The sequence below is a fragment of the Neophocaena asiaeorientalis genome, unplaced genomic scaffold (genome assembly GCF_003031525.2).
Source record: "Neophocaena asiaeorientalis asiaeorientalis breed wild unplaced genomic scaffold, Neophocaena_asiaeorientalis_V1.1 scaffold229, whole genome shotgun sequence".
Lineage (NCBI taxonomy): Eukaryota > Metazoa > Chordata > Mammalia > Artiodactyla > Phocoenidae > Neophocaena > Neophocaena asiaeorientalis.
The window spans coordinates 4004830-4024887 of NW_020174096.1; the positions used below are offsets into that span (position 1 = coordinate 4004830).

The 20058-nt window shown below is 37.7% G+C and overlaps 1 protein-coding gene across 4 annotated transcripts in view; it reads right to left on the bottom strand.

Moving 5' to 3' along the window:
- The window catches only part of RICTOR (RPTOR independent companion of MTOR complex 2), a 124450-nt gene extending 107316 nt beyond the window's left edge, over positions 1-17134 (bottom strand). For 2 of the 4 annotated variants that reach the window (XM_024754604.1, XM_024754602.1), the window contains exons 1-2: positions 17036-17134; positions 16817-16864 (exon numbers count right to left, since the gene is read on the bottom strand). In XM_024754604.1, the coding sequence (XP_024610372.1) occupies positions 16817-16864; positions 17036-17084 (97 nt within the window). In that variant the 5' untranslated portion in view covers positions 17085-17134. The remainder of the gene's footprint in view (positions 1-16816; positions 16865-17035) is intronic. The other 2 variants (XM_024754605.1, XM_024754603.1) reach the window with 1 other exon arrangement.
- Between the last annotated feature and the right edge of the window lie 2924 nt (positions 17135-20058).

Below are 20058 nucleotides of genomic sequence, written 5' to 3' on the forward strand. Positions count from 1 at the left end.
AAGTGCACAAGCAAAAATCACAAACACAGAAGGAAACGTGAAAACAAGCCACTATCAACAGAAACAAACAAAAAAATCTTAAAAGACTATAAATATTAGAAGTACCACATACATAATACAAACAATGAAATAATTATGTTTTATATATCTAAAGCAGGGAGTTTGGCAAACTTGTTCCATTAAGGGTCAGACTAAGTATTTCAGGCTTTGAAAGCTATAAGGTCTCTTTCGCAACTAAACTCAGTAGCCGTAGCACCAAAGCAGCTGTAGGCAATACTTAAGTGAGCACAGCTATGTCTCAATAAAACTATTTACAAATGCAGCATCTGTAAGCCTTACTTGCAAAATTTGCAGGCCATAACTTGCAAGCTTCTGGTTTAAAGGAAAGAAAGGACTGAAAATATGATTCAAAATTTACAAACATCCAAGCAGAACTTCTTGAAATAAAAATAGCATGATTGAAATTTAAAAAACTCAATGGGGGGATAAACAGAATAAACACAGCTGTGGGGAGAACTAATGAACTGAAAGATACATCTGAAGGTATTATAACATGATCCCCAAGAAAAAAGGAGACAAAATACATGAAAAAATTTAAAAAACAAGAAAGATAATGAGAAAGTCTAACATGCATTTAATAAGAATTCCTAAACAAGAAAAAAATGCAGGAGATGCACTACTCAAAAAGTCAGATTGAGAATTTTTCAAAATTGTTCAAAAACGTGAAAAATACTTAGAATCAGGATGCCCAATGAATTTCAAAGTAGGACAAATAACCATCTAAACACATTTTATTCAAGATGTTTCAGACCAAAGCAAAAGAAATACTACAGACTGAAAAGACAGATTATGCAGAAAGAGAAGCAATGTGATAGACATATTCAAAAAATTAAATTAAAAGTGTGTGAACCTTGTGTATGAATCCTGACTCAAAATGATATCTGTAAGACTATCAGGAAAATTTGAACACTAAATACTAGATGATATAAAGAAATCATTGTTAATTTACTTAGTTGTGCTAATAGTATTACAGTTATATATTTAAAAGTCCTTATCCCTTAGAAATACACACTGATGTATTTACAAATTAAATAATACTTGCCTAGGATTTGCTTTAAAATTATCCACAAAGGGAGGAGGAAGATATACACATGAGGTAAGACTGCCCCATATGTTTACAATAGTTGAAGTAGGATAAGGCGTACATGAGGGTTCCTTATATTTTTTTCTCTGCGTATGTGTATGTTTGAAATTTTTCATAATAAAATATTTTTAATGAAAGTCTGATAATCCCAAGTGTTGACAAAAGTATGGATCAAGAGCAACTCTTACATATTGCTACTATGATATACATATATTTTTTCATATAAGCAGTAATTCTACACCAAGTTATATAACCTAGAGTAACTTACGTATGAGTACCAGGATTCATGTACAAGACCATATTTAAAATCATTGTTTATAAGAGCAAAAAACTACAACCAAATGTCCATGATTAAAAGAATGGATAAATCACTATTATTTATTTAATAACATTTGCCTTCTGGGTTTTCACCCTAGCACTTACCAGACACTATACTAGGGTCTTTGAACAAATTTTCTCATGTAATACTTATACTTCAACTATACTATTTCTTGCCTACCTCTTCTAGTCTCACATCCTCCACTCTTCCTCTCCTCAAGCACTTTCTTTCTCTGGTTCTTTCCTATCTCTGGGCCTTTGGATCAATATTTTATGTTCCTTCTACTTGTTGAAGACTTTCCCCCTACTTCTTCACTTGGTGCCTCCCCATTAGTCCTGGATCAACTAAATATCACTGCCTCAGAGAAGTTTTCTCTGACCAACCCCCTAACCACCTATCAACTCTCTTTCACATACTCCAATTTTACATTATTCAGAGCATTTATTCATACTTAAAATTCTGTGTTCACCTGTTTACTGTCTGTGTTCTCCTTACTAGAACATAAACTCCTCAGGGGAAAGATTCAATGTTTTTCACCACTGAATCACCAGCAAAAGAACAGTACCCAGCACACAGTTAAGGTAAATAAATATTTGTCAACTATGACTGAGGGAGGCAGGAGTGAACAAATTATTACAATATTACAAGAAAGGTAACATACAATATACTATAGAAGCCCAAAGAAGGAAGATATTCCACCCAGCTGAGGAAATTAAGATTAACTTTGTAGAAAATGTGTTTCTAGCTAGAGTGAAGAGAGTAGATTGGGAAAGGATAGAACTAGAACAGGGATAGTAGTTATGAAGCCAATGCAATCACCCAAGAAAGAAAATGAGGCCTCAAGAATGGCATGGTAACAGAAATGGAAAAAAGATTTTACCAGTATTTCAGAGATAAAATCATTATTATCTGGTCACAGATTTGATGTGTAGAATAAGGACAAAGAATGAGGCTAGAATGTCTCCTGGGTGCCCTCCTGGGTGACATGGCCCCATTAAAGTAATTCTCTTAAAACCCAAATGGAAAATATAGAAAGATTTTTAGAATAGTAAGATAATTAGTTAAGTATGAAACACAGAAAGCTTGAAATACATGACTACATTGTTAAGATGTTGAGTAAGCCATGAAAAAATGGGCCTGGAGCCCTCAAGCTAAACACAAATTTGATGGTCATTTATTCAGCCAATAAAGACTTATCAAGCACATATAATGTGCTGGAGCTCTTCTAGGCTCTGGGGATACAATGGTGAACAACACAAAGTGCTTGTCCTCACAAAACTTACATTCCAGGGAGACAGACAAACGATACTGTAATTGGCAGCAGTGACAAGAGCTACAGAAGAAAACAATATAAAAGAATAGAAAGTGGGCTTCCCTGGTGGCACAGTGGTTGAGAGTCCGCCTGCTGATGCAGGGGACACGGGTTCGTGCCCCGGTCCGGGAAGATCCCACATGCCACGGAGCGGCTAGGCCTGTGAGCCATGGCCACTGAGCCTGCGCGTCCGGAGCCTGTGCTCCGCAACAGGAGAGGCCACAACAGTGAGAGGCACACGTACGGAAAGAAAAAAAAAAGAATAGAAAGTGATGCAGATGAGGGCTACTTTAGATAAGATGATCAGAGAAGGCCTCTCTGATAAAGTGATATTTGAACAGAGTTAAATAAAGTGAGGGAGCAAGCCTCCCAAGATTAGGGGAAGCATAATCTAGACAGAATGTAACAGAAGTACAAAGGCCCTAAAAAGAGAATAAGAGTAGGAATGAATAAAAAGGAGGCTGTTTTGCCAAATACAGTGAACGAAAGGAAAAGAGTTAGGAAATGACAATGGTTGTGAGGAAGCCAGGGACTAGATTATAATGGCAGTCATCACATATAGTGGTTGTATATTTTTTAGAAAAATTATCTTCTCACACATATTCCAGTACAGTGCTAAAATACAGCAAATGCTCGATGAATTCTTTTCAAATTAATGAGTGAATAAATCACTGAGTTAATGAATTCCCACTACATTTGAGTCCAACTTATATTTAACCGTTTCCTGAACTCCAATTCATCCCAAAGGACAAACCAAATACCAATTTAAAAGTCTAAATTTTAAGCTTTAATAATCTTCAGAAGCAGAATTTTTAAAATGTTTTGAACAGTGACATCACCACTAGAACAAGTACATGCCCTTCCAAGAGGACTGCTTAGAAGGAAAACATTTACTTCGAAGTATGTAATTTCTAGATTGCCCGCTAAAACAACACATCATGTGATAAATCCCTCACACAATTTGAAATGTTCTGATAATCAAAATATCATTTTAGACCAAGTCCTGATCATAGTAGACAGCAAAAAATTACCACACTAGTTCAGCTCTAGGCTAGGAAAAAATCATTTAAAATAATTTGGAAAAAAATTCATGTCCCAGTAGGTAACAAGAGCAATAACTAATATAATCCTGAAAAAGATGGTTCAAAATATAGATTTACTGCATTTTACCATTCCTAATACAATCAAACAAGCCCTCACTCAAAATTCACCACTAAAAACAAGTATTCTTTCTTTCTTTTTTTTGGCTGCGTTGGGTCTTCGCTGCTACGCATGGGCTTTCTCTAGTTGTGGAGAATGGGGGCTATGCTTTGTTGCAGTGTGCAGGCTTCTCATTGTGGTGGCTTCTCTTATTGCACAGCATGGGCTCCAGGTGCACGGGCTTCAGTATTTGCAGCACACGGGCTCAGTAGTTGTGGCTCACGGGCTCTAGAGCGTATGCTCAGTAGTTGTGGTGCACAGGCTTAGTTGCTCCGCAGCATGTGGGATCTTCCCAGACCAGGGCTCAAACCCGTGTCCCGTGTATTGGCAGGCGGATTCTTCAGCACTGCACCACCAGGGAAGTCCCAAAACAAGTATTCTTTTGGGAGCTAATAATCCACACTCTGTTTAGATCTGTTCAGTGAACTGAACAGTCTAGACTCAGAATCAGCAAGGATATTCCAAGGTTATTAAATGTTCCCACCTTCAGGGAATTCCAGTCATTGTTTTCCATAATTCCAAACAGTAGATGCATAAAAATATTTTAAATGGAGTGAATACTAATATCTTTAAAATTACCAACATTTAGAAAATGCACTTCATCAAAACTTCTTCACCTTCAGTATAGTTGAATATTTTTGTTTCACTTTCATATTTACTCTTGCTTTTGCATATTGAAATAAGTAAAATGCTCTTTATTTTACTCATCTATGCTAAGCACATGTTGCCAAGTTGCTGTCAAGTATTTAATCAATTTCCTATGCAATACTCAGTTCTAAGTTCTTCGGGATATGCATACCAAGAGATGGGCAGTGGAATCTTTTTCTAACAAAGCATCACCAACTCAGAGACAAAAACCTAAAATTCAATGAAGAATTAATTAAAAAAAAAAAACTTGACAATTCAAATTTATTTTAAATCAAGGAATATAAAACACTATCAAGTACGGGAAAAGAAAAATGTGAAGAGTCACCAGAAGACTAGAAATAGAATAAGAGAAATACAAATTGATGAGAGAAATTGAAAAAAACAAGGGTAAGACGGAGAAACAATCACACGAAGATACTTTAAAACTATTAATGATGTCTTCCACATGAGATTATTGCAGTGAAGACCAAGACCTGTTTACCATCCTCCCTTTTTTCCATAGAAATACTAAGCCAATTTCTGTAACCATTCCACCAATTTAATTAGGTCAACACAAAACTTTTATCGGATTGGAATTCTAGTTTTTCCAACTTTCTAACTGGTAGCTTTGAACTCTTTACGGTGATTTGACTATCTATAATTTTTCTTTAAATAGTCATTATGAAAAAAATTCACCTATCTAGATGTTTTCATGGCTAAAACATTAAAAGGTCAGGCTGAAGAGGAAAAAGCAGAGATATTCAGAAAATGATTTTAAATGTTTTAAGTTGGAATTAGTGTAATTATTCCAAACTCTAACCACTCATATAAATCCACTGCCCAACCAAATGAAAAAAAAATCCATACACATCATGACATACCTAACACACATAAGTAGACTTGGATTAAAATAACTTTAACTTGGGCTTCCCTGGTGGCGCAGGGGTTGAGAACCCACCTGCCAATGCAGGGGACATGGGTTTGAGCCCTGGTCACAGAAGACCCCCACATGCCATGGAGCAACTAAGCCCGTGTGCCACAACTACCGAGCCTGCGCTCTAGAGCCCGCAAGGCACAGCTACTGAGCCCACGTGCCACAACTACTGAAGCCTGCGTGCCCAGAGCCCGTGCTCTGCAACAAGAGAAGCCACCGCAATGAGAAGCCCACGCACCGCAACGAAGAGTAGCCCCCCGCTCACCGCAACTAAAGAAAGCCCGCATGCAGCAACAAAGACCCAAGACAGCCAAAAATAACATAAATAAATAAATAAATTAGAAAAGGCAGCTTGTCCAGAGTCAAAAAATTCTAAGAGGCAAGGTCAAGATTCAAATCCAGATTCAAATCCAGATCTATCTGGTTCCAAAGCTCAGGCCCTTAGTTACAGTGTTAGACTGTGTTAATGTATCATGCAGGTAGCATGTTATTAAATGTTATTTTGTCCATATTAGTATCCTACTATCTATCTTTATACATATAATGCTACTATCCATATTGTAGACATATATAACAACTTTGTCGAGTCATACCTCACCTACCTTGAACTATGCTATGAAGCAATTACCTATCTGGAAAACAACCAGGATGCAAAATCAAGCACTCCAAAAGATACCAATAAAAATTCAAAGTATGTATCATCACCAAGTTTATTCACTACAGTTAGTATATGTTACTGACAGCAGGGCCCCTTAATTCCTCATAATCACAACCTAATTATCCCTATTTTCCATATAATGTTAATAAGTCCAGTTATATAGTTTGTATTTTACAGCACAGTAAAAGTAAAAAAAAAATTTTTAAAGTAGCTTCCATATATGCTTAAAAATAGAAATAATATTTATACACACACATCTGCCCCAAATCTACTCATATTCAAGTACCCCCGGTGAATATTTAGTGGTAATATTGTTACTTACTTTAAAAATAGTTACACTTCTTCCTGTGGTACTTTTATAATAGAGACACAATCACTGATATAAGTAAAAAATTTTTCCTAGGACTCAAAAATTAAATATAAACTTTTTTAACAAAACAAAATAACTATTACAAGAAACAATAACATAGCAAAAGGCAACTGCCATAGTTTATCCAAATCTCTTAATCTTTTTATTTCCTTTTGAAAACTAACCAGCATTTTGAAAAATTTCTTCCGTTACGCTAGGTAAAACAGTATACACTTATATATTCAAAACAATGTTGAAACATGAACACACAACACTGAATTCTCCCGTGACAAAGGAGAAAAGGTCTATTTTAAGGTTTATTAAAAATAAAAAGTGATTTAAACTTTTTTAAGACTACACTAATCTAAAATTATAACTTTTTAACTCATTAAAAAGTTATAAAATCTTATGTTAAGAATTATTCTTACATGACATACGAAATCTTATACAACATAAGAATTAATCCGACCTGCTTTATACCAAGTTATGACATTCAAAAATACCATTAGAAATTACAACATATAAAGTAAAACCACAAGTCACTCTAAATAAACAAGATAGGAAATAGCTATCTGTATTCAAATATCCCATTACCATGATTTTATACGAATGTTATGTGACAGATATGATTAAAATCTTACCTACAACACGTGTTAAATAAAACTTTCCACAATATTCCACTTGCCACCCCAGATACTGCTGTATAGCTAAAGGTTCGAGTTCACAGCTCACCTACCTGCAACCTGGAGTCTTCTCACTTTTTCTGCAACTCTATTCCCGTCAGTTTTTCTTTTTCTCATTTTTCTTGGGGGAAGGGGTTGTGGTGATGGTGGTGTGGTGAAGGTTAGGGAGTGTATTATACAGAATTATGAGTGGAAAAAAAACCAGGGCAATTAAAAGTTTTATAGGGATGAACATTAAGCATGGAAATAACTAGCAATACTATTTTAAGATGTGATTTCTCAAAGTATGAAACTATTGATAAAAATATATATGTACACACATCTAAAAACAGTTAAAATACACTTTCATCTGGCAAGTTGTTTCTTCTTAGCAACTAAAAGTAAATTACTTGGCAATCTTCTTTGTTTACAGCTTCTGTGTTTCTTCACTATTTATTCATTATAAGAAACATGTGAAATTACACTGGGTTCTGAACAAGGTTACTAAAATCCCTGCAAGTGGCAATTCAACTCTTGTTTTGCTCCTTTAATAGAGTGTTAATTTCCCCAAACACTGTTTATCCTTTACCCAAGTAACTAGAGGGTAGGGTGTCTGGATTTGGCAATGAAACAGTCCATGTTTTTCAGGATAAGCTTAATTTCAAATATTCTCTCTCAAATATAAACTGTCAGGCCACATGTTTAAATTTTGAAATCAGAAAATACGGTCATTTTAGCATGGAAAATAACAAAAACACTACTCATCCCACTTATAGTCTCTATTTCCAAATTGCACACATCTAGAAATAAGTTTGATACAAATTTATAGAGCCCTTTGAACATGCAGTATTAATGAAGGGGAGAGGAGACACATATACTACAAAACAATGAAAGAAAAAAAATCATTTATGCTTGGGTTTGGAATGCAGCCAAGCATCTATATACTCTTAATCAGAAGCACACAATTACTTCACAATATGCATAAAATCTCTCAGTCCAGTCCAGCACTACCTTCAAAGGTTTGAAAAGCCCTAGCCCAAAATACAATCAGTCTTCAATAGTTAAGAGATTTATATACAGAACTCATCATCAACTTTTCTCAACATTATCTTCAAATACTGAATAATATGCCAGGAACATGTTAGTTCACAAAATTAAGCATGCTTTTTATTTAAAACACTGACTGATCCAGGGCTCTAACTATTCAAATACTACACTTTTATGCAAAGGTCCTAACAGATGTCAACACTTCTATGAGGACTCTCCTCTAGGTCATTCCTTACCTATCTCCCATTTTTTTCTGAATTCCTCTGGCTTATGATTCCTTTATAAAGATAACTGGCAGGTGCTTCAAATACTATGCCCTGTTACACGTATATCCCAAATATAATATAAAACTCCTTAAAGCCAAGAATTATGCCTTCCTGATTCACATTAACACTTACTAACCTGATAATATACTAAAAATATGCTGCCTTGATATTAACAAACCACTACAAATCCAAATTCTTCAACATTTTGGGATTAAAAAAATGGCAGAGTAATTGAAGGAGCCAGATTCTTTAAAATCCAGGTAATTAAGGTTAAAAAGCTCTTCTATACTGCTTACTGAACTCAACTGACTCCTTGAACAGGCATGTTTGAAGCCCTGGCACACCCTCAATTTTATTATATTATATATAAATTTCATCATTACCAGGCACATTGCTCAGTTTATGCAATCTGTATGGCTAGAGGACTTTGTAACAGGAATTTTAAGAAGGTGCTTAGGTTTAGGTTCTCTTTCAACCCTATGACTCTGAACACATGAATGTTATATTCAGCTAGTTTTACACAATTATTTTCAATTTAGTTTGGCATCTATATAATCTTGTAAGTACATTCATCATAGTGATATAATTTTAAAGTAGCTATTCAGCTTTAACCTGGCCACACTAACAGAAAAGCACAGATAATACAAAACAATGGATGATCCAAAAAGCATTAACAGTCAACTCTCAACTATTCATATTTGGATTACCTAATAAATATTTTAGCCTGTTTACATCCACTGTTCTAAGAGTATTTGCTTAGGAAATAAAAATTGATGCTAATAATTCAAATGAAAGATACATCAATCTACTGTAGGGGAGGAAAAAATATAAAATCTTCCCAAACCATATATAAATAATGCTATTGAGATTATATTTAGCAATCTTCCACCATTATTCACCTTTTTCTTAGTGTAGGTAACTGAGAGTGGACTGTATTTAGCTTGTAATAGAAGTACAGATACACAGGCACGCAAACCAGTCACTGACCCCACTGTGCTTTTCACAGCCCTATTTCAGTAGCCTGAGACCTGAGAGGGGGAGGAGGTAGCAAGTCACTGCAGATGATCACTTACAAGGAAATTGAGAGTTGACTATAATTTACATTTAAAGTGCTATGAAACACCATACTGCTACATGTATTCATTGCTGTTTATGGGAATCCTTCTCACAGTAACTTAACAAGAGATTTAACAAGGCTTTCTCTTTAACCTTTCAATATCCCAGAAACATCGTGATATCTGAGAATCACAAAGACTGATGGTGAAAGTGCTACGCATGGAAAGTAGTACGCATTTCAGAGATCAGGAAACTGAAGCCCAGAGAAAGTAGCATGGCAAGATCATCCTCAGATTAAAGAAGAGAAGAACTGAGTTCTCCAAAACCCAACTTCAGTGCTACGCCTCTCAATCTCTTCAACCCCGAATTCTCCACTTGGCTTCAAAGATCACAATCTTACTAATTTTTAACTTTCTTCTCTGTTTTTCACCCCTTTCTTCTTATTGATTCCTATGCTCTGACATATACTCTAATCAGCTTATCCTCTAACATTCAGATCTTCAGCTCTTCCTCCACTTACATTCTTCCCTCTCTCAAGGCCCTAAAGCAGAGAACAATCTGATCACAAGAACAGCTACAAAAACATCCATTTCAGCATTCACTACCTCTTACACATCTCTGACAGAGTCAATCATCTGAAACTCAAAGTGAAAAGCTGAACTCATTATCATCTCTTCCAAAATGATTTCTCCATTTCTTGGCACCATCGCTTTCATTGTCCCTCAAGTTTGCAAACTTAAACTTTTACTTCTACTCTCCTTAATACTGTCCTCCTTTTCTCATCTCTCTCTCCATTCCTCCTTGTAATTAATGTCTCGGTTATTATTATATGATATATGCTGGGGAAGACGCTTAAATTCTAGTGAGAGAAGTAGTGAACAAGGAACTTAAATAGGCAATGGTAAGTGATATTTACAAAGTAATAAACAAAAATGTGGAAAAGTAGAGGAGGAAGCAATGAATTCCCACTGGGATGATAAGGAAGGATTTTCCCAGAAGTGGCATATGACCTAGACCTTAAAGAATTAGGATTTCTCTAAAGAGTGCTGAAAATGGAATTCTTGGCAGAGAAAACAACCTATGCAAAGAAAAGTAAATAGACACTGCATGCCATGTGCAAGGAAGAACAAACAGACATCCTTGACTAAAGCAGGGATTCTCAATCACAGGCATAACACAATCTCCAAGGGGAAAAGAACAGGAATGGGGAGGTAGGTACTTTAGGCTAGCAAATTCTCCCCAACCCCCTTTGAAAATCAGTGTGAAAAGAAGGGAGGAAGTGCGTTACACAAGTGAACTATGTGGAGAGGCAGACTGATTTAGAATAGTATGGTTAAGATAGTACAGAAGAAAATACTTCTAGAATAAATCATAAAAGGCCTTCAATGCCAAGCTAGGAAATTTGGACTTTATTCTGTGAGCAAAAAATGAAACCTGTAAAGTGTGTGTATACAGTTTTTTGTTTGTTTGTTTTTGTTGTTGTCGGTTTTGTTTTGTTTTATATAAGGGAATGAGATCAGTTCCAAATTTCAGGGAAATAATCCTGGCAATCATATAGCAGAGGGAGTGAAAAAAAGAGAAAAAAAATTTTACTGTCATCCAAATGAGATAATGAGGATGTGAACCAGACCAATGACAATGAGAATAGAAGGAGAGAGAGATTTCAGAGGCAAACTGGGGAAACGTGGCAAATGAACCAAGAAGATGAGCAATAGGTCTCTAGCTTGAATAACAGAGGATGGTGGTGGTACCTAGAAAGCGAAAAGTGGGTATGTGTTGGAGTGCAAAATTTTATAAACCACAACTCTGAGATGATTACCAGACATACATGCTAATATGTTTTGCAAGCTTAGAAGAGAAAGTATGAATAAAAACGTAATTACTGTAACCATCTCAATTCATGGATTCTTGAATCCATGAGTGAAAAGGGTGCTCAGGGAGCTAGCATCAATAAGAGAGCAGACAAGAAAATCAAGGACAGAACCTTAGGGCACACTTGCTTAAGGAGCTGGAAGTCCAGCCAGCAAACAGAGAAGGAGAGGTAGGAAAAGAACCAGGAGTTTTAAGAATAGCAATAGTGTAGTAGCTACAAGTGCATGATCTGCAGTTAGTCACTCACTAGCCCTGTGACCCTGCCTGAATAACTTACCTTTCTGAGTTTCAGTCTGTTAGAATTTGAAAGCCTATACCTTCAACTGTAAAAGACGGATAATAGAAGTACCTCAAAGAGTTATCGAAGATTAAGAAAAAAAATGTTTTAGTGCCTGGAACAAAACTACTAATACAGTAAGTAGTCCTAATAATAGAATGGGGAACTTAAAAATACCAATGAATTTTGCATGAGGTTACTAGCATCCCTTAAGAAACTATTTTAAGTACAGGGGGAGAGCTGTGTTTACAAGACTAAAGGAGTTAAGGAAGAAAACTGTGTGTAGAGCCTACGAAAAAATAACTGTTTTGAAATCTTTGTCCTTATCATTCCACGCGTCTCACCATCATTCCATGCTTAGCAAAGTACCTGCTCCATATGAATACAACAAGAAATGCTGAATACGAGAAAACTGAGCCAAAAGAAGGAAGAAATGAAGAAGCAAGAAATCTTAGTTCTACAAAGAATCTTAGGGGAAACAGAATTAGGAGCAAAAAATTCCTTTCCAGTTTAGCCTTGGAAATGAACAGAGATGATTTATGCTCCGACTCGGGAAAACAGAAGGTAAGTATAGGTGAAATACAAAGGGGAGAAGACAAGGGGATTCACATTAGACAGCCTCTGTCATCCTAATAAAGAAATAACAGTTCCCTGCGCAGAGTACGAGGATTCCAAAGTCAGTTTAGAATCTGGAGAAAACAAATTAGTTGGTTCCTCTATTCCAATATATATTCAACTTCATTTCTGTCTCCAATACCCTGGTCTAGTGTCCCATGATCTCTTAGATTCTACCAGGGGCCTCCAGAGCAGCTCCTCTTCCTACAGACTTTACCTTTCCCAAGGTGTGGTATATTCTCTTGAGAGCCCACATTTCCTTCCACTATATCCACAATTCTTATAAGACATCAACCCCTCTGTGAAGCTGCCTGATTCTCTACCCACCAGAGTTAATCATTCTCTCCTCTAGGCTACTTCTGTTCCTTGTACAGTTTGATTACTCAGTTTATTGTTCCGCATCGCAATCACTTCTTTATGTCTGTTCCAGCAAACTCCTAAAAAGGGAGTAACATCTTCCTCATCTTTACTCCTCCAGCACTTAATTCAGCATTTCTTATATAAAAAGCAGTCAATGTTTGTTTTGTCTAACTGAAGTAAGGGATTAAACAACATGAGCAATCTCTTGACTAGAAGGAATCACAAAACAAAAAGTTAAGTGTTCAAATCTGCATCATTCAGATAACCTTCCTACTTTCCTAGCTATTAAACAGCAGCTAAGACAGTCAATCTTTTTATTCCTACTAATGGAAAAGTAAAAGGATTGGACAGTCAAAAAATACGAAACTCAATACTTAAAAATAAATTATATTCTAACAGTTATATTTGAATATACACGTTTCCATGTCCCTGGAATTCACCTTGAACACAATAATTAAATTATACTAGGAAGGGCTTACACAGGAAGAATATTCTGTCTCTCTTCAAGTTATTCAGTACCAGGAAGAGATGTACTAGTGGAGTGATCAAAAAAAAAAACAGACTATCCTTGCAGTGGAAGTGGTTAAGGGAAGCATTTTGGTTTCAAAATAAATTGGCATGCAAAACAGAGAGAGTATTTAATGATACCAATAGCAAGTATCAGGGACTTTCATGATTAAGTACAGTAGTTGTCTGAACAAAACTTAAAGCAACAATCACCAGTATATCAACTACAGGATCTCCTACAATGAAGTTCCTGAACTAGATCAAAATTAATCCAAAAACAATTTTTAATTAAAGCACTTTCGTATAAACCATAGCACTAACATCAATATGAAAACCAAAGAACCTTAAGCCTCTCCTGGGCTTAAAGAAGCTTGCAAGGCTGGCCATGTCTTATTACTAAGAAATTTTCTGGAGTCTGGGAGAAAAATTCTAAGGTTCTGTTAAAGAAAATATCACATTTTTTCTTAAGTACATATAATAGATTGTTCCTTGCTTAGGCCTAATTCTGGTAATGTTACAGTTTTGTTTTTTTTTTTTACAGTTGTTACATTCAAGAACTTATACAGTGCTGTATGTCAATTACGTCTCAGTAAAACTGGAAGAAAAAAATGATCACAGCTGGGGTGGAGGCACCAGGAAACTAAATGATGGGGGACATATAAGAGCTCCTTATATTTATTATATTCATACATTCACATATACTTTATACATTTTGAAGCTTTTCTTAATAAATTAAAAAGAATAAAAAGAACTCTAGTTCAGAAAGACTACCCAATTAAATGTATGTCTCAAAAAAAGAAAGCTTCACTACCATAATTCCTTATTAACAAGTTTATAATATTCAAAACAATCATCTGAAATATTTTAAATGTGATATAAATAATTTTGATTTCATAGTTTAGGAAAGCAACTAACATTTAGTTAACATCACTCACAAAGTACTAGGTCGCATGCTGAGTACTATATGGCCTAGCTCATTTACTTATCACATTCTTAACAACCTTCAAGAATAACCTGAAATTAATCTCTTTTTTTTTTTTTGAGCTGAAGAAACCAAGAGTTAATCAAGGTCAAATAACCTGCCCCAAATCACCTATTATGTATCACAGCTGAGATTACAACTCAGAACTATTTGACTTTATACTACACATTGATAGCTCCTTCAAGAATTACAATGATCATGGCCTCTATTTTATAATGAACTTTGTTATACAGCTACACAGTGAATTTCTCAAAGGTTACATAAAAATAATGAGAATGAGAGCAAACACTGCCTTAGCGTTAAAAAAATTTTTTTGGTTACCCAAACTTTATCTAAAACATGCCGTAATCCAATCCACAAACAGCTGCCCTTCAGCTGCAACCCAGACTGCCCCACAGTTCTCAAATGATTACTAAAGTTTAATTCCTCATGAACTTTCTTCATGTTAGATCCACAAGCCTTCTTCTAACAATGAATGTTTGTCAGAATAGCAATTTCTCAAACAACAGGGTCACTATACAATGAATCTAACTCAGATTACTTTTTCAAAACTTCCTTAAGACTCTGGAACACAGTTCTCAAATGCCCTCTCACTCCTAGTTGTATATTGCTTTTGCAATCAGATTCAACTGGCTGTGTATATTTCATTCCAAACTGAAATACATCTTGTCAGGGCAAGCAGAAATAGCATTTTCTGCACTATTTGTATTATCCCAGAAACACCTAAGGACATAGGTATTTACTAAATTCTCAGGAAATATAGTATTTTAAATAGTAAATATACAGTTATCTGTGTACTTGAGTAAAACTGGAGTAAACCAAAGGTATCAAATTTGTACATAAGCTCTTTTACTACCCATAATTTTGACACCAACCAGAGAAACCACTATATATAGGAGCTCAGTAAAGTCAATTTAAAGCACAACTGTAACTTATTTCTAGCACCACATTCAAACAGGTCTTCAATACACAAATTAGACCCAAGATCTATCTAATAAATGGTCTTTTCACCTCCATCTAAAACATATGCGCATGTATAAAATAAATCACTAAAACTACATCTGCTACAAAACTCAAATGCTAAATTGAGCCCTGTGGGAATTTTGCTTATTTTGTTAGCAAATTTACTAGAAAATCTTTTTCCACATATATTGCATATAGACTTTTCATATGTGTTATACACAGTCAAGTTTCCAAACAGTTACACAAGTCAAAAGCTTTACATCTCCCTACATTAATATTCAAACTCTATCTGCTGAAAAAATGTTCTAATTTAGTGCATTAGTGATCTAATTAGTTGTCATTTCTATTACTTAAGCCCTATTTTATTTTAGAAACTCTTCTGCCTGTAAAAGGACCTAGTTCACCCGAAACAAAGTCCTAGAACTTTCAGAATAAAATATTGTTACAAAAATGTACTCTTGTATCTAAATAAAAACTAGGCTTTTAGTTTACAAAACAGTAATCTTACATTATGATACACAAAATAAAACAAATTAGAGAATGCGCTATGCTTTAAATACAGAGATGATCCTCAACAATGAGCCCACATCTAACAAATACTGTAGATAATAGTCATTATGTTAAGTAGAACGTAGGTTAAAAAAATTGTTTTAATTTTATATAGAATGTTTAAAACGACGTTTTTTCAAACTTCCTAAAGTGCTTTTCAGATCTCAAAAAGGAAACTGAATTCTATACAGCTGAACCAGGTTACACGCTAAGTTACAGCCCGTGTGAAACACGACTTCTTCGGAATCAATAGACCAAATCTTGTTTACCGTGGAAGAGAAAAGAGAAACCTTGTATATAACTACTAAACGCTCAACGAGATATTGTCGAATAAACTCCAGTACGGTGACTGATAGAAGATATACTGGCCAGTAGCCGGCTGGGGTCCTTAAAAATATAGCAGGGGTTTACCCAGTTCCGAAGGTGTAAACAAACCCATCGCCACTGCAGAAGGTAAACAATGAACCTGCAACGAGGGTGAGGGGCCGGTTTTTGCCAACTACAGTCTCAGAGGCCCGGGAAAGGGAAACAAGAGGGAAATACAGCGTACACCAGACACTTCGCAGAAATCACGGGCTCCAGGTTTCACTACCGAGTTATCAATGCTGCGGGTCCCCCAGGGCAGTGGGCAAAGAGAAAAACAGTCACGCAGTCAGCAAGGACCGAGCAGGTCCGGCTTCGGCGCTGGGGGACGGGGAGGGCAGGATGTGGTCGCTCTTCCCTCAGACGTCCTCCGGCAACCTAAATAACAGCCTCTACCTCCCTCCGGCCGCCCCTGGGATTCAGCTGCTCGAGCTCCGGGACAGGAGAACAACGCTCTCCCGCGGGTCTAGAGAACCCAGAGGGTCGGCGACTCCGCCGAGTCCCGCTCGGTGCTCCCCGCAGCACCCAGAGGCCCGGAGAAGGGCTCGGAGCGAGGAAAGCGGGCACCGGGAAGGGGGATGGGTCCGGGGAGACTGCCCCCGGCTCGGCTCCCGCGGGCCGGCAGGCGGGGCTCGGGCTCTGCCTCCCGCACCCCCGCGGGTCCCGTGCGGGGCCGGACCCTGCCCACGGCCCCGAGCCCCCGGCTCCTCCCCACTAGGATGCCCTCGCCGGCGCCCGCGGCGCCCCGCGTTACCTCGGGTCAGATCCAGCGGGACGTTCTCCTCGCCGCTGTCATTCCGCCCTGCGCGAAACAGACACATAGCCCCAATTAGGATTCGCTCCCAGGCCAGCGGAGGCAGCCCTGGCTCCGGCCAGCGCCCCGGCTCGTTCCCCCCGCCCATGACCAAGGGTAGGCAAGTGCCAGGGGTGGCGGTTGCCCGGCGGCGAGGGGTGAGGGCCGCAGCGGACTTACCTCGTATTCGGAGGTTCTTCAGCGAGCGGCCGCGGCCGACCGCCGCCATATTGACGGGTTTCAGTCACAACACCGGAAACCTCGCCCAATCGCGCGAGAACCCCTTCCCCTCCCCTCGCGCCGCGCCCGCCCCCCGCGGCGGCTGGCGGCGGGCGGCGGGTGGTGCCGGCTTAGCCCGGGGCGCGGAGGGAGTGCGGTGCCAAGTCGGGATCTTGATGGAGTCTGCGGAGCGCGCGCTCGCGCGCCCGCCCGTCCCGGAGGCGGAGGGCGCGGCGACGCGCTCGGCCCTCCGGGAGCACGTCCGCCAGGAGGGGGGCATTTCCCACGAGGGGAATCCCATTGATGCGAGTTTGCAGCGTGGAGGATGCTTCCCCTCCAGCCGCCGCGGAAACCGTAGTCAAAACCGACACGAAGTGGGAGGAGGCCTTCATGCGCCAGGCTGGCCACCTGCTGAAACCATCCTGCATGATTGTTTTCAAGTCCTGAGATAGCCCTCCTTCCTTATTCGTCAATTAAAACGATTTTATTAAAACAACAACAACAAAAATACAAAACACTGCGCAGTTGTAACGTAACTAAATCCTGCCTAGAGTCGCTTTGCTCCAACCAAGTTAACACGTAACAAAGTTTATTTTCCAGCCTCACTGACCACCGTGCTAAGCAGCCTTGCACTTGATCTTCAAAGCCACACTCAGCCAGGCTGGCTTCTCTAAGTGGAAGTAGTCGGGTGGAAGTTTTGCTTTTGACCGCTTGTAGTAGGGACCCGAGAACGGGCTGAAAAGTCGGGAGTGCCGGGTGGTGGTCCCTGGCGGTGGGTGGGATTGTTCCCGCGCACGCGCGGGGGCCTGGAGGCCCGAGGAGAGGGTTTCCTCTCTGCCTGGAAAGAGAAGCTGCTACAGCCTCTGTCTGGGTTTTCCCCTCTATGTAGCTCCTGAAACAATGGGCAATGTGGATGTTGTGGATTAATATTTTTTATAGACGAACCTAACAAGTATTAAGTGTAGAGACTTCAATCAATATATATACACCTGGCCCCTGACCCAGCAACTTTCTCTTAAACTAGATTAACTTTGAAGAGAGGGGTGAGCGTTTTGTCGCCTCCTGTTCCTCAACACTTGTCTTTCTATATTCCATGAGACTGGAGGTTAATTAACAGTGGAGATCTTGCCTTAACCTGTCTCATCCCGGCTACTAGTTAATGCAGTGCCCAGCATAAATAAGTGTTCAATAAATAATGAGGTAGCTGAGTAAATGCCCTGGATTCCTTCTTTGTTTCAATGTTCTTTCTGCTGTTTAAATAAAAAAAAAAAAAAAAGCTATTTGGAGATATCAATTGCAGTCGTTAAAAATAGGGAACAATTGGAAACACTTAAATAACCAAAGTAGGGATTATGCAAATTATTGCAGCCATTAAAAATGACGATGCAGGTCTAGTTTATAGGAAATACTGTTCATGATATTAAATCAAGCAAGAAATTACAAAGTTCCCTTTTTTTACAAACACTTAAAGTACATGACAAATTAAAAGTATAACTTTATAAAATATCTTACATGTCTATGTATGGAGAGAAAAATCTGAGCTGTACCTCAAAATGTTAACTTGTTTTTTCTCCTTAAATTGTGGAATTACACATACAGTTTTTGTTCTCGTTTGTCTGTACTTTTAAAATGTCCTATAATTAATACATATCAATTGTAAAATAAGTAAAAACTTTAACGAGAAAACTAAAAGCAGCATGGGGTAGCATCATCAAGAAAATAAAAGAGGAACACTGCTTCCTTAGGATACTGTTCTCTTTATATTCCAGGTCCTTTTCTTAGGAGAGCTGCAATCAGTATCTGCTGCTGATACTGCTCTTAGATTCAAGAAGGCAACACAATTAGAGTGCTTTTTAAAAATGTCCTCTGACATTACCAAGCAGTTACAGCCTAAGGCAAAAATCACAAAACTTGAGGTCTGGATAGGACATTAAATTTTTGTATTTCATCTCTTCATGTATCACATTTCACCATTTTAGAAAAGTAGAAAATCTGTCAATGAAAATTCTACCAGATTCTTAGAATGGTTTCAATTTTCAACCAACCCCTTTTACCCTATTTCTGAAATTCCTATCTATTCTGAATTAACCCTTTCCCAGTACAATTTAACTTCATTTTCTTTTTCAGTCTTCGTGAAAACTGAGAACAACCGATCCACTTTTAAAGTACTTAGGGTACACGAGAGCCTGAATCTAATAGTCTTTCATCTTTATAACTATATGCTCCTATTTAAAGATCATTATTCAATTACTCCATCTCTTTCAGGAGAAAAAAAATCATCTTTCTCCAAGACTTACATCTTACAGTGAAACTAGTTTTTTCCTCTGTTACTATCCCAGTCATTTGACTGGCTGTGATCTCCATGTTTGTTCTTAAGGTGAATGGCATTTCTGGTAAAAAGAACACGTTCTTAGTGTTTGCAAGAGACTTTCAACTAGGAAGCAGGAGTTTCGGTAAATTTTAGTAAGGAACACATTTTACAATGTTATGTTTGCTTTTTAAACCATAACACTACATTATCGATCTTAGTCAGCTTGTTGTTAAAATCTCTAAGCTATTTTCTAAACTTGCCAATAGCTAGCCATTCCTCTTTTTGAAACTTGTTTTTCTTCCCTGTTTATTTTAGCCCACTCCTCTGTCTTACTCATTTTGTTCACTTCTTACTACTTCTCCAATTTTCCAGGTCATTTTGGTTCTAATCTGGTCATTGAGAATGTGACTTCCTCTTCTTAGTTTTCATTTCCCAATTAAGTTTCATTTACTGTGTGAGTGTTTTTTCTCATAGTATTAGTCATTGATAAAAAGTATTATATGAGATTAGGTCCAGGACCACACCTCTAAAAGATAACTGCTTGTTTTGGAAGATACAATGACTTCATTGATAGTCACTCTGGGTTCTATTCCCTATCCAATTACATACAGTTAATAATTCTAGTTTATACACCAAATTATATGTTTCAGATACACTGATAACATTGAAGAGA